Here is a 24,294-nt window from a genome sequence, read left to right on the forward strand (position 1 = left end):
CCACCTGGAACCTGGTTTTCCTGCGTTAGCCAGCCAGGTGATGAGCTGGCCAGGACAGGCCCGCCATGCTCGGTGCCCTCTTCACAGGCACGTAGGTATTTCTCTTGCACTACGTCCCTTCCGGTGAACCATAGGAAACACGCAGGGGTCTCACGTATCTGTGTAAATCCTCAGACCCCCATCCCAGACCCACAGTATCAGAACGTCTGGAGAAGCAGCCTGGAAAGGTGAATGTTTAAAAACACCCAAGTGATTCTTATCAGAAAAGTCTAGAAACACTACCATAAAATATTGCTCCCTAAATTAAATGTCGGGCTATGTCTGTTATATAATTCTTTCTAAAGTCACTAGTTCCTATTGACTTACCATCTGTGGTTCTGTTTCTTAAATTATTCTTCATGTGTCAGAACCAAAATCAGCTGAGGTGCAGATACCCACCCTCGGGGACCAGAGTCTTGGGCGCAGGAACCTGTGGTTTTCCACGTTCTCCCTTAGATCAGAATCAGCCACCTAACGGTACCCCACCACCATGCTAGAGCAGTTCTTCTCAAGCTTTAATGTGAATACACATCACAAGGAACGTCGGTAAAACGCACATCCTGGTTCGGTGGGTCTGGGGTGGGGCAGGAGGTTTGCAGGCTGGTTATGCCGAGGCTGGTGGTGTGGACCACATCAACACCGAGCTCCAGAACTTCCTGAAGCACGGTGGCCTAAACTGTTGGACAGCACGGAGCCTGTGACTTTGTTTTAATGGGAGTAGGGTGAACCCCATCATCATCTGAACTATGACTAGTCCTAATCTCGATAAGGGGGCACAGGACAATTCAGAACAAAACCTTACCCTTTGTGAATGGCAATCTTAACTGTCGTGGTTGTGCACTGCCCAGAAGCCCCACACCTTCGCCTTTCCTGGTGAGACTGCTTCCAGACCTCCTGGGCCCTGTTCACCTGTCTTCATTTCCCCATGAGTGGGATACAGTCAGCGGGATAAAAGAGCCTTACCCGTGGAGAGACTCGCAAATTTTATTTCAATTCACACTTAATGTGCTCGCGCTTGAATTCTCTCCCTCTCAACCTGCCTCTCCCTCTCCCCCCGCCACCCCCTCTTTTTTTGCTTCTTTTGTCTCATTTTCTCTAGGAGAAATTCATTCGTACCCATTTTCTACCCTTTGGTTCTTGGGTAATTTATTATTTCTTACCTAGCTTTTAGATCCTTTTTATCTTGTAGCTAATGAAAACCAGGTGGTTGCGAGTCGTTAATAAATGTGAACTCATTGTTTTTCCAAAGACTGCTTTCAGCTAGGTCTTAGCATGGTAGTTTGTTGTTTTTAAAAATCTGAATTGGGACCAAATTTAAGTAGGACCGATGTTTGTTGCTTTTTCAAGACTGATTTGTCTTGCTAATTTATCTCCTCATACTGTTAGTTAATCTTTTGTTCCAAATGCCTCGTCTCACAGTTACTTCAAGCTCTGAGCCTCTGGATTTTCTTCAGTGATTTTATCTGTATATCAGAGGATGGCAAAAGGTTTCCTTCTGTGGACCCACACCTGTGAGGTCACCTGGGGATTTTTTAATACCCCAGGTCCCACGTACCATGATTCTAACTCAGTAGGTCAAGGGAAGGACAAGGATTCTGCATTTTTAGAAAATGGAAAAGTGTTCTTTATTCTGAAGGAAGACAATGGACCTTGGTAAACTCTTGGCCTCTCCTGCCTTTGGCACATGAAACATTATGCAGACCACTCAGCGGGACTCAGAAATACACCTGACAAGGATCATATAAGCTGGGATTGTCCTGTCCACTTCCAACCCCAACAGTTCCATCCTCAAGCTTTGTGGACTCTATCTCCACATCGTATTCCAAGTCATTCTCTTCCATCCATTTCCATTACCGTCATCCTCATCCGAGTACCACCCGTTCTCACTTAGATTCACCATTCTGAAATCTTTCAACCACACGGCAGCCAGAGTGATCTTTTAGACCCACAAATCAGATCACGAATGCCTTTGCTTAAACCCCTTCTATACCTTCCCATCTGACTTAGAAAAATATCCAAACCCTTCACTTGGTCTTTCAAATCCTGACTTGATCTGGCTCCTGCCTCCATCTTCCCTCTAATCTACCCATGGCTGGCCCCTTCCTGTGTTCAAAGTGACATTCAACATCCTCTACTCCTAGAGACCTCTATGACCACCAATATAGAGAAACTAGTCACTCAGCCACTCACTGTCACATCATCCCTTTAATTCCTGACAAAACGCTTACAAAATCAACTCTCGTTCTTATTTCTTAAGGTCTCTGTTAGAGTATAAATTCCATGAGAGTGAGGACCCTGCCTTCTGATTTATTACTGTGCCCTGGCCCCTCTAAACAGCAGAGACTTGGTAAATACTCACAAAGTGGATAAATTTAAGGTGAGCAGGAAGTGTGAGCAGAAGTTAATCAAGGGAAGCGGTAGTAGGAGGAATTGTTCCTTGTGTAAGGAGATTCGTGATCTAATGCCTAGAGCAGGAAGGTACTTCATGTAAGAAACTAAAAGTGTCTAAGGAAGGAAGCGAGAGGAACTGAGGTATACAGGGCTGTCATGGGCTGTGCCAGGGATGAGAAACAAGGAGTCATGGGAGGTTTTTAAGCCAGGGAGCAACAACAGCTTTCTTGACAAAAAGTCTCAAGAAAACCTTGTCCTAAAGTCGTGTCATACATGCTGTGGAAGGCTGAATGGCCACCCAGAGATGTCGACTTATAAATATCAACCGTATTTGGAAAAAGCACCTTTGCAGATATAATCAAGTATCCTGAGACGAGATTACCTTGGGTGGGTCAGCTGAGCCTGACGTGCCATCACAAACATCTGCAGCAGAAGATGACACGGGGACACAGGGAAGGCCATGTGGAGATGGAGGCAGAGATCGCAGAGATGGAGTCACAAGCCAAGGAGAGCGTGGAGCCACGAGAAGCTGGAAGGGGCAGGAAATGGATTTTTCTCGAGAGCCTTCCGAGGAACTGTGGCCCTGCATCACCTTAATTTCAGACTCCTGGCCTCTAGAATCATGGGTGAATAAATTTGGCCATTTTAGGCCACCAAATTTGTGGCAACTTGTCATGGCAATCACAGGAACTTAATACACGCACTTTGGAGAAGAGAGAAAGAAATGGAAATCGGCTGGTGTGCAGTGTTATGCCTGTGACCCCAGAGCAGGAGGCCCGGAGCCTGGGATTGGAGCAGTCCACCTGCTGTCCCTCAGGTGGCCTTCATTCCCCTGAGGGTGGGGGCATTATTCTGATGGATAAGAGTAAACCTATTTCCTACAGTGTGTCACTCGACTCAAGTTAGCTACTTCATTTTATGGTGAGCCAAGAGGAAGAGCCATGTGTGTTGTGATAATTAAGAAAGACCAACCAATGACACCATGCTGAAGCACTTCCTGGGAGCTAAAGCAAACAAGTCGGCCACTGTCATCTGCATTTTGGCAGAGACCAAAGGCAGGCATGCCTGATCGGTGGCTTGGGGACACTGGAGGCGGACTAACTATGTGACTGTGTAGGGCGCATATTCGACTTTCTCCGATTGGTCCTAAGTTGGAAGCAGGGACAAAAATTAGGGAACTTGTCAGTTATTAATCGAGTCTTGGCCCTTTGGGGCTGGTTCTTCTCAGGGTTATTGTTTAGCTTCCTAGATTGTCACTCGAGATAGCAATCTGGCTTCCTGCAAGGCAGACTTAGAGCAGCTGGCTTTCTGGCTGGTCATAGAAACGTGGTTGGGTACCTGGGAAGCTCGCTGCAGCTTGCGGGTCAGAGTTCCGTTTCTCTGCCTGGCCCCGCCATTGGCCGTTTGTATATTCAGTCTCAGCATGGTCAGACTTCAGTGGAGAGTGAGAGGTCATCACCTTTGGACTAGACGGTGTGGAACATGCAGACACCTACCAGCAGTGACGCATCGAGAGCAAGGCCGTCAGCAACTACAATTCATTCAGACCTCCACTGAAGGCACACAGGCTTCCAATGAGAAGAAGCTCAGAGCCAGCCAAGGGGAGCATCTCCATTTCATTAACCGCTTCACTTTCTAAAAGATGAAGGTCGTTGGTGAGGCTGCCTCAGCCAATGAAGAGGCAATGGATCCAGAGCAAACAGCCCAAAACAATCACAGAAAGAAAAAAATAAAAAGGCTGCCCTCAAAGATAAGTTTTAATGCTGATGAAGTCAGGCTTTTTTGGGGGAAAACAAACTTACCAACTATAGTTAATATTTTAGACTTTCAAAAAGACAAGGTCCTGACTTCGAAGCAGCTAAAGAGTACACGATTGCATCATTTTGAAATAACGCTGTCTGGCTTCATGAACAAGGTTGCAAATTCCAAGTCCCAGGAGGTAAGAACAGAAGCCTTCTGCCTGGTTACTTGCACGTAACTGAAACGGCTTGGCAAGCCAGCCTCATTGCAGAAGTCAAGTAGCACCTAGAAAGAAAAGGACTTGACTTGGAGTACAGCTGATTGCAGACAACGCTCCTGGCTTTCTGCAACGCTCAGGTCTGCACAGCACAGCCTGGAAGTCTTTATATTGTGACCCTGTGACCTCCCCCATCCTCCAGACTCTCAACTCAGAAACCACTGGCATTTCAAGGCCCCCTGTTCTCAGGAATGGATAAAGCAGTGGGTGCTAATCCGATGTTAATAGATAATGGAAAGACCTTCACGATCGCCAAGCACATCATCCACACTGCAGAGGATGCATTATACCCTGAAACTATCAGTTCACATTGGCCAAACCTACAGAAAGAAAGAATGTACGGATGCATTGTTTAAAGACCCAGGCAGGAGGTTGGTGATGACTTCATTAACACCCTCAAAGAAGAATTTAAGAATTAATTGAAGACCCTCAGGAAACATTGCCTAATGAAGAGATCAAGCAGTGGCTCTCGGCCAGAGGCAAGACATCTCTCCCTTCCCCGCTCCCCGCAATGGCCAGGGGGCATTTGGCAATGCTTGGAGACATTTTAGGTTGTCACAATTAGGTAAGTGCTACTGGCATCTAGTGGGTAGAGACCAGGAAGGCAACTAGCAACAGGCACTAAACAGTGCAGTTGACGTGTGGGAAGAAGGAAAGCGTGAGATTGGTTTCAGGAAATAAAGACAGGACGAGGCACAGCGTGTGCGGAGCCTCCTTCTTTCTCCCCTGTCTCTCAGGACCGGAACTCAGAGGCTGCAAATGAGCCAGCTGAGGACACTCAAGGGTGACGGAACATAAGATAGTGGGAACCCAGGTTCCCAAGCAATCTCCTAGAGCAGAACTGCCCAGCCACCCTGGACTCCCCACATAACTCTCGACTGTTTTTAGGGGAAAATTAACTTTTACCTGACTGTTAAGAAAAAGGGAAGTGTTCGGAGAAGGGAACCAGTCAGGCCATCAAAAGACCAGCTCTGAGAGGTGACTCAAGACGTTAGTACAGAAAATCCCAGTGCCGTGGCGCTTCCTGCAGATGTTACGTGAAGGTTCGACTCCAGCCAGTAAGTGTCCCAGCTGGTTCGTGTCCAGTTCACAGCTGAGCAGCCAGGCCATGAGGCGCACGTGTGTACCGTCGGGAGTGCCCAGCTGGCTCTCAAAGTGGTGGTGCGCCAGGCCGGGTACTGGGTTCAGGCTCACGTGGCTATATTTTTAGAAGGTATTTTTAAAAATCTCAGTTTCTGGGACTTTGCTCTTCAGCTAAGCCACTCCAGAGGATGCCTTTGTTCCCTGTCAGTTGCTGTGTATTTTGTTTTTAAAAACTATGGTTTGCTGTCTTTTGATCTTGACTGTTTTTATTCCAGACATGCTACATATGCAGCTTAGGGTTATAACACTGGTTCCAAACCCCACAGCCAATAGGGATGGGAGTTTCACTGTGCTGTCGGGGTGACTTGGAATCCAAGTGGCACAGAAACGAGAGGGTGGGCCTCAGTCCTCTTTGGAGCATGTAGCTGACCCTCTCCGCTAGGAGCCTGCATTTGGATTTTCCCATAATGCTACAGTGAAGTGTGGACATCATTATATTCTATAGGAAGTAAATTTTAGTCGTCAGTCATACCAGGAATGCTCTGTTCAACTCACCCGTGCTGGCAATCTGGAGGCCAATCAGGATTTCAAAGCTTCTTAAAACCATGAGACAGAAGGTGCTGACACCCTCAGGCACTGGGGGTGCTCAAGAGAAAGCTGGACAACCACTTATGGAGACAGGAAGAGAGTATGGATATTCATGGATCAGGGAGAGAGTTTACTTGGTAACCATCGATAACCTTGAGATTCTCAGAGGGTTCCTTCCAACCCAGAGAGAATGAACAAGAGAGAGCAACGCGTTCAAGAGTTAGCCAGAATTGCAGATTCTCTCTTTTGGCCACTGAATTTGTGTCGTTTTCATAAAAGTTCTCTAGAACTAAATGTGCTTTCTGTCTCTTTTGCATAGAACCACAAGGAAGAATTTTGTTCCCTTCGGAGGCTTTTTGTACCTTTGCCAAGTTCAGAGGAAGCCTATCTTTGTAATCAGGATAGAGAAGAAAGCATAGAGCATCTACTGTTCATAATGGTTCCTTCTAGATGAACTTGCCCATTTTCTTAACAATTTACAACAACCGAACTTAGTTAGACTAGAGATCAGTTGAGAGGCCTCTGCCTGAGAGTGCTTTTATTCTGGCGGGTTTTAAAAAGAATTAGAGAAGTACAACATTCTTTGTCACTAAGGCTGTCTAGACACTTGTGGGACTTCACCTTTGCCTCGTTAAAGATTCTCCAAAGGTCCCTGCTGCATGAACTCAGGTGAACTCTTGGCACCTGCCTGGTACCAAGCAGGTACCTGTAATCATTGCTGTTCTTTAGCACCTGTCACAACACTCCAGCCACCCACCAACTGTTTCTGCGTGGGGGAAGAAACTGTGTAAAGGGGTTCTCGTGCCTCCGGGGACCTGTCTCCTTCTCCAGTCTCCTCCCCACACATCCACACCTGGTTGTCTCTTCAGATATGGTATCACAGACACCGGTTTCTAGAGCCAGGGTCCTGGGCAAAGGTTGGAACCGTTTTAATGTCTTTCTTACCAAATCCTGAGGACATCTGTGGAGCTGATTTAGTATAGACCATGGAACGGTGATACTTTCCCCCTTACAATTCTGAATCGAGGAGCTTTCTTTTTTTTTACCCCTACAGCGCCTGGTCTTCCTAGGTGGTCTCCCATCCAAGTACTAACCAGGCCCGACCCTGCTTAGCTTCCGCGATCAGACGGCATCAGGCGTGTTCAGGGTAGCATGGCTGTAGACTAGAGGGGCTTTCTAAATCAGAGATTGAACCAGACCTTGCTTGCTTGCTAAGGAAGGTTCAGTCACCAGGAACCGATTAATGTGTGTGGTCTGATTTTCTATACTTTGGGTAGGCCGACATCTTCAGTAGCAAGAGAAATTACCATCCCATAGCTTCCTCTAAGTGGTTTACCTACAGTCCTGCAATACCATCTTGCTTAAGGGGTGTCGGTGTTGTCCAGTGTCTCTGCAGCCAACGGAACTGCCCCAGTCCTCAGAGAGTGCAAAGGTGCCAAGAGTATCAAAATGAAGTGATTACCCCAAAAAGGCAAATTCTTCAAGGAGAATGGAGGGCCCTGGCTGTTTTCTTCCTTGCTGGAAGCTGTGAAAATGTCCTTTGTGAGAACACAGAAGGTTTTCTACTTTATGGGCCATTTAGAGCCTATTACTCTGTGTTTCTAAATTGTGAGTTTTTTAAGCTCACAAAGATTTTGGCATTCTCTCTAAAGTAATTAAACATTTGTCCTTCTTTATTATATTTTTCACCATTTTAGGATACCATTCCATTTAAATTAGTTAAAATGTTTAAAAGCTAAACTTTAATGGGAAAAATGGTTGTAGTCTTTTTTTTTTTCCCACTAATTTATGGCCTGGTGCTACGATTTTCTTCAACTGGTTTTATTTTAACCCTAGGGGGAAAAAGCAGTTACTACAATTGTTTTGTTTCTGTTTCTGTTATTCGACCTTTCAGAATTATTCTAATCCCCAGTATAACTCATGAAGGCAAGTGGTATAGATTTATAATATTTGTAATTACTTTTTGGACTCCTTGATCCCTCAAACTATTACTTCATTATAACTTCACTTCTGAAAGAGAGCTTTTTTTTTTTTTTTGATGCAATAAACATCTTGATAGAATTATAGCATTAGTAAAGATCTTAAATTTTTAATTTAATGTTGATATGAGAACTGGTTATGTGCTTTCCTTCCCCACCCTTCACCCCACCCACTTGTCTATCTGTCTGCCCCCGACTATGGGCACCGACAGAAAATTTCCGGCCTTTATTCACAATGGAACAGCTTACTTAGGCCAAAATATCAGCTACCAGAGTGGTGAGAAGCCACCAATCCAAGAGCCAGGTTCTGATGCAAATTATTTGACCTTTCTGAGACTGTTTCCTCATGTGTAAAATGAGAGATTGGATTAGTTCAGTGAACAGTGTGAGTTCACAAAAGTAGTTATAGGATCGAGAACCATTCAGGCCAATATTTATTGAATATTACTAGTCTGCCTCCTCAGCCCTCGTTCCATTGGGTACTAGCTAGTTCTTGACGTATTAAAAAGCTATTACATGCTTTTTAATACGTCAAGAACTAGCTAGTACCCAATGGAACAAGGGCTGAGGAGGCAGACTAGTAAATGAACACTTTTGATAGATTAATAATATGGTGAGAACTAAATTCGAGAGAAACAAGAGAAGCTATAGCAGCATGGCACGAGCCCACAGTTCTTTTCAGTTCTTCAAAAATCAAATGAAACGCCTACATTTGCCCCAAGACTAAGCTGCCTAACTAAAATACCTACTTTCTTTGTGGTAGCTGGAAAAATGTCAACTTAGTGTGGCAAGATTGGTTCTGTTATAGTAGTTAAAGCCATAACTAGTAATTCTGGCACCTGTGGCAAACAGCATGCGACAAACCCCAAAATCAACTTTTTAATTCATGTTGTGGCTCACAGATGGGTGTTATTACCAGCGTGCGCCATCTGGGAGCTTTCTATTTTAACTACCCGTTCCTGCTAACTAGATGCTGAGCTTTTTAAATCATATTTTAAATTTATGTGACTCTAGACATTCATGACCCAGGATAAAAAGTCCCGGTCATCCTGCCCTCTTGATAGCCCTGATTTTTATTTAAAAGGAGAAAACATATTATTACTGAAAGCAATTTGTTTCACAAACCAACATTTTTCAAACATGAGGTCCGTGAAACAGAAAACAAATAAAGAAGCTTGCTGGTTGAAACTCCATACCCCACTAGCGGGTGGTAAGCATTGAAGGTTCCAGAACTGTGTGTGTTCTCCATGTGCCTGTAGCACTCAGCGCTAGGCACATAGTGGGCACTTGATAAAAATTTAACTGGAAGCGTGCCAGTGGACCAGCCACATTACAGCAATCCTGTTTGGTTGCCAACATCCTTCCAAAAGGCTAGGACAACTCCAGGATGTGTTTGTTGTCAGTTGTGCGGACAGAGCCTTGAGCAGATCGCATGTCCTCATCACGTGTTCCCAAATTCTGTTTTGTGAACTGAAACTTCTACAGACATACCCTTTGGCGCTATCACCCCACGTGAATGGGCCTTGTAATTTTGATCATATCTTCTGATGTGAACGTTTCTTGCTTACTTCTGTCTTTTAATTTTTGCCGATATGTCCAAATGCATAGATTTTTTAAAAAAATTTCTTAAGAAATGGAACTCTCTTGCAGGGCCACCCTGGAAAACCAAAACGGCCACCAAAAGGGTCCCCAAGTAACTGTTGGGGGGCGTGGACACACTCAGCAATGCCGTGATCCGTTCCTTTCAGCTTGCACCTATGAAGCCACAAATACTAACGGCTCCAGGCAGAATTTGCTTCCTCTTCTTTTTTTTCTTTTAAACCCTTTCTCTTCTTTTGACCCCCGAGAGTCCAGTTCACAAGGCTCTCCAGGAAACAGTCTTACTATCTCCTAATTGCGGTCTTGTTAACATTTATATTTCATATCCAGTTATATTTCCTCTTTACTGAACAATATGAACTACTTTGTTGGGATGGAAAAATAGGAAAAGATGTTTATATAGAGGCGGGCAGAATGTAGAAGGGAAAGAAACAAGTTCTGAGTTTAGAGAATTAGAAATTGTATAAAAAGGGAAGGAAAATTTCAGTTAAAGTCAGGCCTCACAATTAGATCAGAAATTACGATTTTGTTACTAAAGCATAAGATGACTTAAAAGTACATAATGGAAAAGTTAATAGATGAGATTTCAATTTTAAACTACTGTACTTAAAAAGCAACGCATTTAAAAGGCTACCATATTTCAGCAACTGTCTACAAAGATCAATATTTATAACATGATACACAAAGGAATAAAACTTTAATGTAGAATGCATTCTTACAAACCAATAAGAAAAAGACCATCCCAATTGCAAGTGGCCAAAAGATATGAGTAAATAATTGCAAAAGAAGAAATACAAATGGCTAATAAGCACATGGGGAAAATATACAACTTTATTGGCAATGAAACCAATTTAGATTTAAAGCAATGAAGTTTGATATTTGTTTTGAAATTAGCAAAGCGTTTTTGAAAAGATAATACCTACCCTCAGTGAGGGGTCAGGTAAATGACCACCGTCATATTCTCATGAAAGTACAATTTAGGTCAGCCTGTCTGGAGGGCAGTTTGTTAAAAGCTTTTCAAAAGCATTTCCCTTTAGACCTCCCAATCTCACTTTATTCTGAAAGTATTTTGAGCATGTACAATATGCCCCAAGGTTTCTAGTTATTAAAAACTAAATTTCAGGTGCAAAGGACTAAGTCTATCGTAAAGAAATAATCAGATTACTGCACATTCATTTTTCAAGGGTGTTAATGAGTCGTTATTTATAACAGTGAATATTGAACACAAGTTAAATGTCCAACAGTAGGAATTTGGCTAAGCAAATTATTGCACATCCATGCAGTAAAACATTCTATAACCGTTAAATGAAGGAGTGAAGATGTGCACAATATATTGTGGTGTGAAAACGGCTGGTAACAGATGGAGATATACAGACTAATCCCAATGTTGTTTAAATATATAAATGAGTAAAAAAACATTCTAAAGTTCGATAACACCCAGCAAAAAAAGTATCACTTGATGGGTATTTTTTAAATATTATTTATACTTTCCTGACTACAGTAAACATTATCATTACAAGCATAAAAATATTTGAATTTATTAAAAATGGTTTCTCGAGAACAAGATGTGTGGATTTGCACATCGTAATTGGTCAGTGCAGCTCACCGGGAGAGAAGTCAAAAGCTCTTCGCTATTTAAGATGTTTAGTGTTGAATTTAATGAACACAAATACCAAGGATTTAAATCTAGTAAAAGCAAAGTCGTTTCTCAGCCTCAGTCCAAAAACCGTTTTACAGACAGTGTCATGTGTTTGCAGAGGCTCACACAGTGAAGTCGTCTCTTCGCCGATTTTACCTCTTCTGAGCAAATGCTGTCATTTGGTAAAGCCCCACAGCTGTTCCTGCAAGGACCCCCCAGGAACAATAACCTCGGGACGGGTGGAATCTTCCATAATGGGTGGAACGTTCCATCTCTTCTTTCCTATCTTGGTTTATGAGGTTGACCTTTTGCCTGATGTTTTTCTTGGAAGAAAAAACAATTTATCCCGAAAGAGACCTATATATATAAATCGGTGTATAGAGAGAAACCCAACAAAATTACCTCTTTACCAGCCTGTTACTCCCGACGTATCCAAAATATCATTGTAAAGAAGGTAAACTAGAAGCCTCGGAGTACTGTTTACTCTGATGTGGAAGACACCCACGATGCCCTTTCTCGTTGCTTTCTTGGTTCCTTTGTTATAGAGGAGCTCTGGGCTGGCAGGAAGGAGGGGTGACTGAGGGTGGCTGTGTATTTCTACTCTCAGGCTTAGTGTGCATTTTGGATGACGTGTGCCATGACCCTATCGTGATGTGTGGTTGTTGTTCTTTCCACAGAATGTCGAGTGGTGAAGTCCACTTCTTACACCAAAATAGCTTCGTCCTCCCGCAGGAGCACCACCAAGAGCCCAGGACCTTCCAGGCGCAGCAAGTCCCCTGCATCGACTAGCTCAGGTAAGGCAAGCAGCACAGGAGGCTTTGAAGAAACTGCCTTGTTTCTGATGGTGACGAGCAGAGGGTGTGAGGGTTTAAGAGAGTACAGATTCCAGTTTATAATTTTAGAACATTTTAGAGTGCTGGAACAGATTTGCCAGTGTCTAACATGTTGGCTGTAAGAAAAAACATCGAACTTGGGAAAACTAACTTAGCGAAGACTCAGGAAACCCAGATTTGCCCACAGATAGATGCATACTCTCCATTTGCATAATTTCTGCCACAAAAATTAATTTTTCAGGCAAAGGGCCTCCAATTCCAGAAGTCTCTGTGAAAGTATTTATTCCACCTGCTACTGTTTATGAAGAGTTTCCAGTTTGTATTTGCTGAATCTTAGTTTAACGCTGGCCCCCATCATGGCAGTGAGAGTAATGGCCGGGAGCAGGCACCGCTGCAGTGACTCAGCCTGTGTCCTGTCACTCGTGGGCTCCAGTGCTGGTGTTGGAACAGGATGTGTACTCACAGTTTGAGCATCTCGGCCTTTTCCTTCTTTGGTCTTAAAACTGACATAAGTCAGTTGGTTGCTTTTGTTTTTGTGTTTGGTTTGGTTTGGTCTTCGGTGTAAGGTCTACTTCACTATCAAAGGGAATTATTTATTAAATGATATAAACGTCAAGGTGATAATCACTTGATTTCATGAAGACGGAGAAGCTCTTAAGGGCAAAGACCTGTAGGGTCTCTACAGAGGTCTCTTTATACTCGACAGCATGGGCCCCGAAGGATGAACGACAAGGCCCGCCTCTGGCGTCACTCACCAGCTGTCATACCACTGTGTACGTTACAACCTCCACATTTGAAAATGGAGGTGCTGCAGTCTGTGTTTCCTAATAAACAGCAAAACTGAACCCTCCAAAGTGCGTGTTGGAAGAAGAAACTATGAGTAGGCTGGAGAGCTAGAGCACCCAGCCCTTCTCAGTTCCCTAAGAGTCACCTCCTCTTGGGGCGCTACTGCTTATGACCATTCTCTAGACAGGTGTCCAAAGACCTTCTTTTCCTTTGATGTTCACTCTAATGGTGGCAACAGTGGGCTGTCAATGTCCCCTTCTCACAGTATGGCCTACATCATAACCAGCCAGGGGATAATTCTCAGAACGCGGCTGGCGCTTGAGATGCAGCTTGTTCACCCTCCTGGTTTAAGAGTGGGCTGACAGCCCCTCCCTTAATATGACACCACTCACCCAGATTGGATGAACACTAAAATGAGACTTTGCAAAAGGGTAAGGTGGTAAGACTCAATGTTTAGACTACACAAACATGGCTTGGGAACTCGGTAGAGTTTGTCATCCTGATCGCCCTGCTCAGATTCTGACTCAGGCCATAAACCTCTGTTTTAGCAAGTGTTCTAGGTGATTCTAATCACATAGTCTGTGGCCCATAGGCCGAGAAACAGTCGGTTAAGGAAGTGGTTCCCAAAGTGTGATCTCCTGGACCAGCAGTATCACCATCACCTGAGTACTCGTTGGAGATGCGAAGTCTTGAGCCCCTCCCCAGACCCACTGAATCAGAAACTCTGGACTTGGGGGCTCAACAACTTGGGTTTTCCAAAGTGCTCCAGGTGATTCTGACGCTCACCCAAGTTTGAGAACCACTGAATTACAACAACAGAAGGGAAATAAATGCAGGAAGTCATTAGACTCTGGATTAATATATGGTAAAAGATATGGCCTGCTCATTTTCATTTATTGGCATGATGGACATGACTTCCCTTCTACCTCCCCTCTTGCTTCTGAGTGACAATGTCAATCTGTAACCCTTGCAACCCAAGGGCAGACCTTTAGATCACGTGACATGTAGATCAAGAGAACAGTGAACAAAAGGGAGTGGCCGATGGCAGCTACCTTTTCTACCTCCTCACCATGGCCAGTCTTTAGAGAACCGATCACCTGAGAGAAGAAAGAATTTCTGTCCGAAGATCACCCCTTCCCTAAAAACGGATCTTGGGGCAATTCTCTCCCTTCAAGAGACACACCACCTATACCCACATCTCTGGGCCACCACAAAATGAGAGTGATGCGGAACTGTACGTGTACAACTCCCCTGGAAGACCTTAGCTTGTTCATTAAGCTGCTGACAGGTGAAAACCGAGCTCTTTGGAGAATATTCAGCCTTAATCAATGGCCGTTTCTCATTTTCTGAGCAAACCTGGCCTGTAGGGTGAACTCCCATGGGGCAGTAAGAAAGAGGCCATGAGCTTAGCCAGCCTGTTGCCCCTAGAACTTGGCTATTTAGGGCAATCACAAAAGGATGTGAAGGAGAAAGGAGCCCCACGTTAACTGGAACATTATCAATACGACTAAAAAACATCAATGTTAAAAACAAAAATGGTTCCCAGTCCAAGTCAGCTCTGACATCGACAGAGTTTACTTAACCTTTCTTTTCTTCTTCCTCTTAGTGTATATACCATGAATTTTTAAATATTAGGTATAGTGGTGGGAGGGACATTTAATAATGAGTAGTTAGCCAAATTCTTATGGCTTTTACCGTCCAGATATTTCAAGAGACTCAGTACTCACTATGACCATCAACTTTTTGTTGTTATTTTTAACAGGTTTCATTTTTAAGAGCTGTAGGAAGATAGATACTCTGGGGTTTGAGTGGAAGTTTCTTTCCTTTTTTTTCCTTTTGTTCCCATAAGTCGAGGAAGGTAGGGGACAGGTCAGATTATTGTGTACATGTCGGAGAATGGGATCATGAGCCCTGGAGTAGGTACTGTCTGCTGCTAAGGTTTTCCACTGGATGCAAGAAAAAAATGTCTGCACACTTTCTGTCTGTGAATGTGGCAGCTGAGATTGAGTGGGGTGATACAGGAGGAAAACATGGAGAGAGGATTTTTGCAACTCAGAAATTACCTTGTAAAAAGTGAAGAGACTGCTTTACTCCAAAAAAAAGAATCTAAAATATGAGTTAAAATAGAAAGAATCATGAATCCAATCTTAAAAAGATTAAAAACTGAACTCATTAAAAAATGAATACAGGAGATTATTTCACTTTAGAAGTAACTGGGAACATAGTCACTCTTCAGTATCTCTAAGATTATATAAATTTTATAAATATAATTATAATCTTATAAATATAGATGAATATATCATTTACCAAAAGTAATTTCAGAAACTCAGAAAAGCAGATAGGCAAATGTATTCAATGTATTTGTATTCGTTACTGCCAACATTTGAAATATTACTTTTAGAAGTTTCAAATGAATAGGACACATTACCTCACGATCAATACCCTGCTTCAAACAAGCATTTCTGTTTTCGGTGGTTTCCCTGATGCCCTTTTCAACTCCAGTTAAAACCTGATCGATTTGACCAGCACAGACTTGGAATTTGGGATAGGTATGCCATGCCGGGTAGTATCATTTCCATGAAGGAAGTGGAATCCAAATTCATTCAAAATCAGTATGTTCTTGAAAAGTTAACACTTCTTTCAAGGTGTTGTTAAATGCTAGTTCAAAATTAATCGAATGGCACTGATCATGTTCTATTTGATATGAGTCTTTTATGCAAATAAATTTTTCAACTTCTTACGTTTTGATCTAGAAGATATGCGATACAGCCATTTCCTGGTTATGTAACAGTTTATAATATACAATGACCTTCTCTTGAGTCTGACTTGCCACCAAAGCTTACCACCTTTCTCTGGATAATTCTAATTTAGAGAGGGTTTACAGAGCAGCAGTACGCAGTCACAAATGCATGGATTATGCCAGTGGCCCCAAGACCACTTCCTTTCCCTGAGACCTAAGCCCAGGGTTCGAGAAGGTCTAATGGTATTCCCATTCCTTCTCAGGGCGAGTGTGGCTGCTGGATGTCAGGGGACCCTCTGCCTTGGGTCCCTCCACTGAGCTAGCCGCAGACTCTTGTCTCTACTCAAGTGTGGCTCTTACATCCAATGGGAAGGAGCAATGAATTAGCTCTATATCGATTGCATCACCATTCCATTTCATTGCATAACCTGTTCATTGTTTCTCATAAATCATAAGATTGGGATGTGAATCATTTTACTTCCGTACCTCTTAAGCATCGATGTTGCTCCAAATCTCGATCGCCACTATGAACCTGACTTTTTCACATTAAAGAATCTTTGTTTTTCCTCCTAAAATATTAACTTAAAGTTTGAAATGATTTCTACTTCAATTTCTCAATTCTACTTCCATATCTTCTTCCTACGTTACACAGAGATTAAAGCATAGTATAAAGTTAAGATTTGCTCAGTTTTTATGCCATGCTGCTATTGTTAACTTATATTTAAATGAAAAATCAGGACTTTTATCTCTTTGATCCTTTTTCCCAATGGTCTCCCAACAAGTAACATGATATTATTATTTGTTATATAATAATATTGTTATTATATAACAAATAATTAATCCTTTTTCCCAATGGTCTCACAACAAGTAACACGATATTATTATTTGTTATATAATAATATAGCCCGTTCTAGAAATGAGGAAGCAGAGGCAGGGCTAGGGGAACTGTTCGGCCTGGAGCCACAGAGATGACAGTGGCAGCTCAGGGCTGGTGCCTGGGCTTCCAGTGCTCCAGACACAGCAGGCTGGCAGTCCTTGATACCTTTTTCTTCACCTTTGCTTATTAAACTTTGACCTCCAGGAAGTAACTGATACAGCACCTGGTTTAAGATTGCAATTTACACCATCATAACATTTTGCAACAGATGCCTAAGTACTAGTCCTGATACTGGCGTTGCTGAAGATGAAATGGTTCACCCCACCTTCATGATATATGCCAGCGGTAGAACTAGAATGAGAATCTTCTATGGACAAATCTTCTCTTTGTCCCGTAGCCATTCCTGTTCTTGGCACTAAAAGAAGTAAAGAGGTGATTTATTAATGTAAGGTGTTCATTTACACATTACAAGCACAGGTCTGCCCGTGTCAGACATTTGCTAGGCGCTAACAATGCCAAGATGAAAGAAACAGACTCTACTCTCAAGAAGCATACGGGTCAAGCCCCCTACGTAATTTATAGATAACATAATTCACATACCTGTTGAATTGTTATTAGTCTCCATAACAGAGAGAGCCCAGGGAAGGCAATTGGAGCTAGGAAAAAAGAGAAATCAGAAACTTTACTAACACATAAGAAAATAATGATCCCCCAGAAAATTGTGTGCTGGGACATTGAATGCATTATCATGAAGAAAGAGGGAAATGGTTTTAGTTGCTTCTTACAAGAAGCAAGAGTATACAAGGACATCATAAAGAGTGTTTAATCTTTATTCACATGTGTCGGTCTTTGGAACACAGACGTCTCATAAAATGTGTAATTTAAAAGTGAAATTCTTTTAAACAAATTCCTTCATCCATACAAGTTAACGTAACAAAATAGCTCCAAAATAAGAATATAAAATGCAGCAATTTGTTTTCAGTAAGAACAGATAGTTTGCTTTATATCATTTTGTTAATATTAAAAGTATAAGAAAACCATGTCTACCTATCTTGAATTTTTCATTGCTGTAGTCCTCCTTAAAACTTACAGATTTCAACATTTTGACCTCTTCTAAGAACTTTGGAGTTTTCTTGTTTTATTGTTATAGAGTTTGTATTCCTACTTAGATGGACGGCCAACTTTTTCTCATAGAATGACACCCTCTATTTAGACTCTCTTTATAGAAACCGTGGCAAACATACTGAGCCCCAGTGGGTACCTTATGCCCATCAATTCAAGCATGAGCTGATGGGCTTTCTTGCCCTTCAGAAGCTTATAGTCTAACTAAGGTGGAAACACTCCTGCCAACAACCATTCACTCATTCAATATGCATTGAGGACCCACCATAGATTAGCAATGTTGGGTGCTGGAGGTGCAAGGGTGAACGTTTGACGGGGGAAAAGCGGGGTGCCTTAGTCAATGGCTTTCTACCATGACTAAAGCACCTGCCGTCCTCCCCGGGCTTAAAACATACTTATATGTGATTAGAAATCCTGAAGTCTTTTTATTTATGCTATTCAAATTTACTTTTTTACATAAAAGTACTTTATGCGACATATGCAGATAAGACAAGAATCAAAGCTAAAGAAGCAAAGAGAATTTTAATCAGCATGCTAGTTCAATTTGTCAACTCTTAAAATTTATATCAAACACCTTCAAAGGCAGATCACTAGCTATTAATTTTTAGTTCCGTCTTTTCCTTTAGTGTAGAGATTTCAGCCTTATACATTATATGGAGGACTTTTTTCTACTTTGGGGTTCCAAGGGAATTGCTGAAAACAAAATGCACCAAGAAGATCAAGAGGGCTAATTCATCCCTTGTGTTTTCATAATTTTTTTTTTTTTTTGATGCATAAAGCCTGGTCCTCCTTCCATTGTCTTTCCGTACACCCATCAACTCCCCCTAGGGCTCACCCTCAGCAGATGAGTACCTCCAAAGATGTTCTTCAAAGCTTTGAACCATTATCCTGACCCACCGTCCACATGGGGGCAGCAGCCTACATCGGCTCCTTTTATAAACTCCTCCCTGTTCATGCCTCTTGTTAATTAAATAAATATTTCCTGAGCATCTGCTGTCTTCCAGGCAGGTGTTAGGTTCCAAGGATACAAAGACAATTAAACCACAGCTCTTGCTTTCAAGTTGGGAGACAAACATCTATACCACTTACTATAACTGTGTTGTAAGTGTTATGAGCCCAAAAGAAGAAGGGGTTAAATCTCATTAATAGCGTCAGAGGAAGCTTCCAAGGGAAAAGGACTTATAAACGAGACTTAAAGGAACCTGCAAGGATAAGAGCCAGGAAGGCGTTAGCACCTGAGGACACGGTGTGCGTTAAGGCATCGAGCCATGAAAGTCTATTTAAGGAACAGATGCTAGTTCAATAAAAAGTGAGAAATAGAATAGGAAAGGGTTGGAGAAGATGGCTACATCTTGGTTGGTTGAGGTCAGATTGCACAGGGCATCTTTTTCTTGTAGGAATTAAGGGGTGAGAGGGGATTTTTAGTACAGCCATGATTTAATTTTTATTTGCATTTTAGAAACAATGATGCAGTGGTAGAGAGGGTGGCTGCACATGAGGGGCCGAGGGCCTGGGAGAGTCCACGAGGCCACTACAGTCATCCTGGAAAGAAGTCGGCAGGACAAAATTTAAACAGCCATGCTGAGAAGGGGGGAGGCTTCAGAAGGGAAGGAAACCAGCGATTTAACTGGATGTGAGGCTGGAGGAAGAGAGAGGGGAACCAGAGAGGAGGGCAGGCCTGCCAGCCGAGGAGGAGACTCAGGGAATGAGCCCTGTATGAGACAGACAGGTGGAGTGGCAGTGGCTTTGGAAATATTTAGGAATAAGTAACTGTGTTTAATCAGATTTGAGCTCACCATATACATTTGGAAGACCTTGGCATACAGTAGTGATTTAAATAATAGAAATGTAAGATATCTCTCTCCCGACCCCAATGAGAGACTTGTAAAGAAAGGGTGAAAATGAAACCGTGGGGGACACCTGCAGTTCTAAGAATACATCGGGGGAGGCAGGAGGACAGTGGGAATGCGGTCACGGAGGTCAAAGGGGCAGAGAGTTTTGAGGTGGAGGGAGAGGCCAGGAACGTTCGATGTTAAGAAGTCAGGTAGCGTGAGAACTGGAGGAGGTCATAGGATCTGGCAGCAAGAACGCCACTGGTGCCCTGCGACAGATCTGCTTCATAGGCAAGGCCGGAGGGCGGTGGGGCGTCCTCGGGGCATCCTCTGGCCCTGTCGTCCCTGAGAGTCACTATGGGACTGCCGACTCCCGCGCTTCACTCTACGGGGAGGCTGTCCTGCAGCACCTGGTAGGGTGGGGGCCAAGCACCCACCGGGCGACCTGAGGGGCCACAGAGCCATTCATTCCCAGGACCCTCTCCCACCCTAATCCAGGGTGCCTTCAGCAACTAATTCCTTCCTAACAACCATAGCCCGTTCTGGGATTCCAGCTGACATAGGTCCATAATTTTAAATCAGAGGGTTCCAGGTGATCTTGTTTTATTGTGGAATTAAACATCCTTTTCCTTGTACCCTGAAATCATCTTTGACTCCTTTCCCCCTCGCCTTCTACAATGAGTTTGTCACCGGTCTTCCTGGCTTCCTCTCCGCGATGCTGTTCTAGGACTCCGATTTCTCACAGGCTACAGACGCTGCTGGCTCGCTGGGCCCCTCCCTGCCTCCCGTCCTCTCTCCCTTTCATCTGCCCTGCGCACCAATGTCAGACTTGTTGCCACTATTTATTTTCTGCCAGAAAAAGTCTCAACTCCTTATCCTCATAAGAAAAGCTATCTTGGTTTGGCCACAGTCTTTCTTTCTAGCCACATCTCCCACTTTCCCCCTGGACTCATGCTCCATCCTATCAGCCAGTTTAAATCTCCACCAGGCATTCTTTGGGCTTTTCCACTTCCTGCCATTGTTCCTTAGAAGCCTTCCTCTGTCACTTCAGCTGTCAAAAGGGCACACTCCTGGTACGACTCAATGGCCTCTGCGAACGTTTCCTGATCACCTCACTGCGTAGGGTCTTCCCCACCTCTACAGTCCTGTGACAATTGATTTGGCTCCCAGTGTACAGGTGACATACGGTATCACCCTATTAGGTTGTAAGGTTTCCGATAGCAGGAATTCTTTACATATTCTTCCAAGTTCATGGTAACTACTAGGTAAATGAGTGCATTGAGAAATACTAGGATCCGTTCAAGCTGCTTAGATTTACTGGGGTTCGAGGGCCTTTTTGTAAATATTTATGTAAAAAAATGTAATTCATAGAGCCATGTTCCTTTTTCCATCCCCACTGTTTCTCTTGACCTCTCACTTCACATTATTCTCAGTGGGTATAGTTCCTTTGAATGGGGCCCACTGTCTCAGTTTAAGACGAGAATGTAGACAAATGGAGAGAATCAGGGTTCCACTCCACCTCTGAGCCTAGCACCTATGAAGACAGAAATAGGAAAGAGCGTCTTCTCCCAAGAGTCTCGCCCCCATTAGATAGTTATTTCTTTTCTCTTTCCTCGGTTGACTCCATCTGTTTTTCTTTCTTTCGTTTTCTTCCTCTCAATACTGTGGTGAGCAATGGATGAGAGCTGAGAAAAGAGATTCGGGGTCTCTACAGCCTCCCCCCATGATCAGAGAGTGAAGGAAAGTCCAAGGCAACGTCCAGATCTCCCGGGCAACGTGCCTGAATCACCACCCCCCGAATACACACTCACACACCCATATGCATGCAATGCAAACACGCCCCTCCTCTCATCCTGCAAGTGTAACATCATGAAGAAGTGAGCTCCTTCAAGTGCAGAAAGAAGAAGGAAGGTGATTTTCATGTCCAGAGGTTACTTACTTTGGGCTTAGATGGTCTTCCTTGGAAATTGCTCTAATTTCAGGGCCAGTTTGCGACATTTAAATGTTTAGCTTTCACTCGATGTCTGAGACTTTTAAAGATGAAACTGTAAAGAGAACTCTTTACAATCACAAAGAGGTTGCTAAATTAACTTATACATGAGTCTAAAGTCATTTAAAAGGAGCAATGAATTAGTGCAAGTAAGCCAAACATTTCCAAATTATAGAATGTTTTTAGTAACTTTTATATTCAATTATGAGCTTTGGAGGATAGGGACCAGTATCAGAGTCAGGCCCATGGTAAGTGTATGCCGTATCTACTGACTGGTTGATGGCAGAAGACCGAATTCGTGGCTCCAATGAGTAAAATAGAGTAGGATCATCTTTCTGAAATGAAGGAAAAGGTGAGGCCAGGTCCTTCGTAGAGAATAATGTGCTGAGACCAATCCATGCTGCCGTGTCCTCGATAGGCCTAGGTGATGGCCGGATTGGAAAAAAGCGGGCTAGGGATGGTGGAAGTCAGGACCACAGAGGTTTTCCGCAGATCCTTAGTGGCCAGGTGTGTAACTGATCCTCACGGCATCTGTGAGTCCTCCAGCCTGAAGGTTAGCACTTGTCGCTCAGGAGGCAGAAAGCAGAGCAAGGGATGTAAGATTTAAGGGAAACGTACCAGGCAGACCTAGGCCCAGGAAACAAGACTGGATATAAGGCAGCGATCTGATGAGAACTTTAGTGATGCAGACGTTAGTGACTTCAGGTTGAAATAATTGATTGTGAGACTTGCTTGGCCATTTGAAAAAAGCGTATAGAGTTGGATTTTTCCCATCCGAGATACAGAATTGTTTAATAAAGTCCTCTGTAAAGTCAAGCCATTTGTTAGTTGAATTTCAATGTTTTGTTAAATAAGTGACAAAGCCCTTTTTATTGTCATTCAGGGACTTCTGGTAGTACAGGATAAAAAACAGCTGAACTCAATACGTATGTCAAACTTACTTACCAAATAAAATTATTTATTCCAGCAGTGATTTAACAATAGGTGTGGGACGTTTTCTGGATGTCAAGAGCCATTTAAAGCAGTTGCTCGTGCTTTTTACATGGCCGAGAGGAAGAGTTTGAACAGAACTCTGACCTTAAGAATACACGCCGTTCCCAACTTTCAAGCAGGTTGTGTCTCAAAAATGTTTGCTTGTAGAGGACTCATCTGGCAGTTAAGCTTCATTTTTCCAGAGAGGTGGTACACAAAATGGAAGCCCTGAGCCCAGTGGTTTTGAATAAAGGTTGCAGGTCCCCGTGCCCCAGGGGATAGAGAATGGATTTCCAAGCCCTACATTATGCAACCCCGCCTGCCCATCCCCCACCCTCTTTGCAAGGCTCTTCTTCTCCAGCTCCCTCACCTGCCCAGCTAACTGATTCAGGTCTCTTCAGTGTTCCACACCTGCTGCCTCCTCCACGGCCATCCATGAAACAGGTGGTCCCTCACCTCGGCACGCTTTGCTTCATCGTGCCTTACCCTCCTTTACCTGGTGAACGCCTGCTGATATGTAGGTCTCGGCTCCATTATCCGTTTCTCCTTCTGTAGGATGTAGGCCAGCCTTGACCCCACAGGTTGTTAAGATTCCAACGGCAAAGCCCAGTCTTACCCTTCTCAAAATACTGTCCTGCGATCACCTGTTCAGTCATCTGACTCCGTGCGGGCTAGTAGGGAAGGCGGCAGTGAAGGTGGCAGGTTCTGGGTTGTCTAGGTTCGATCTCGAGCTCTACCTTGTATTTGCTGGTCAAGTTGAGTATCATCTTCATCTGTGAAAAGACACTGCCTGCCCCACAGAATTATTGTTAGAGTTCAATGAGATTGTGTGTGTGTGTGTGTGTGTGTGTGTGTGTGTGTGTAGTTTAAGTGCGTTCACTGCTCCGTAGAAAATAAATTCTTCAATAAACTGAGGTGCACATATATTGGGTACTTATTATGTGCAAGCTTTTTGTTGTTTTTTTTTTTTATTTTGCTTTTTTAAGCAAGGTACTCCTGAGGCTGTTTTCCTGGGAGTTCACTTTCTTCCGTTCTTTTTGTCTGATCATCTTGATAAGATTAGAGTGTCAGAGTTTAAAAATGTCAATACTATGTTCGATGCCCCATTTTCTTATTTCTTCCCAATCTGTGTAGCTTTGAGGCGTGACATAAAGACATAAAATGGAGTGGGAGTGAGCAAAGAAACTATTGCATTCACAGAACCTGTTTTCCATCCACCTCCTGGGGAGATCTTGCTTACTGAGTTCTCAGTTGTAGATTCTGCCTCTGGGCACAGCTCTTAAATCCTTGCCTATTTCAGAGCCCTTCCCTTGGAGGCCTCCGTCTGGGAAGTCCTGTGCAAAGAGGCCTGAGCCTCAGGCTCAGTAAGGACAGGACTGTAAGATGCAAGCAAATAAGAGCATTCTCAGTGCTTCCTGCTTAGAGCTCCCCAATAAAAGGAAAAAAAAAAAGTTTGTTTTTTTTTAGTCACCAAATACATTTCAAAGGCAAAACTACAAATGAGTGCTACGTGGGTTATATATGACATTTTTAAAAGGTCTTTGGAGATGACAAAACAAAGAGCTTCCCACTTTCTTGGGCCCTAAGATTTTGTGCAAACATTGTGTCTGAAGAAGCAGTAAACATCATACCTTGCCACTAAATTTTGTGAAGGTGTACCCAGTACCCAGTGGTCGCCAGGCTCTGGAAGTTACTGTCCTTCGGATTTTCAGATGAGTCACTGGGTCTCGGGCCCCCAGAGGCACTTCGTTATGATTCAGTGCAAAGTACTGAGAGGGCTCGGCTTCCGGGAGCCAGCGGAGCCGGG

The 24,294-nt window shown here is 43.4% G+C and overlaps 1 protein-coding gene and 1 pseudogene across 3 annotated transcripts in view; one reads left to right on the forward strand and one right to left on the reverse strand.

The window, feature by feature from the left end:
* DCLK1 (doublecortin like kinase 1) overlaps window positions 1-24,294 on the forward strand; it is a 323,350-nt gene that overhangs the window by 211,265 nt on the left and 87,791 nt on the right. For all 3 annotated transcript variants that reach the window (XM_025049488.1, XM_025049489.1, XM_015592429.1), the window contains exon 4: window positions 12,013-12,129. In XM_025049488.1, coding sequence (XP_024905256.1) covers window positions 12,013-12,129 — 117 coding nt within the window. The remainder of the gene's footprint in view (window positions 1-12,012; window positions 12,130-24,294) is intronic.
* LOC112482978 lies at window positions 7,164-7,282 on the reverse strand (annotated as a pseudogene).

The sequence above is a fragment of the Pteropus alecto genome, unplaced genomic scaffold (assembly GCF_000325575.1).
Source record: "Pteropus alecto unplaced genomic scaffold, ASM32557v1 scaffold16, whole genome shotgun sequence".
In the NCBI taxonomy this organism is placed as follows: Eukaryota; Metazoa; Chordata; class Mammalia; order Chiroptera; family Pteropodidae; genus Pteropus; species Pteropus alecto.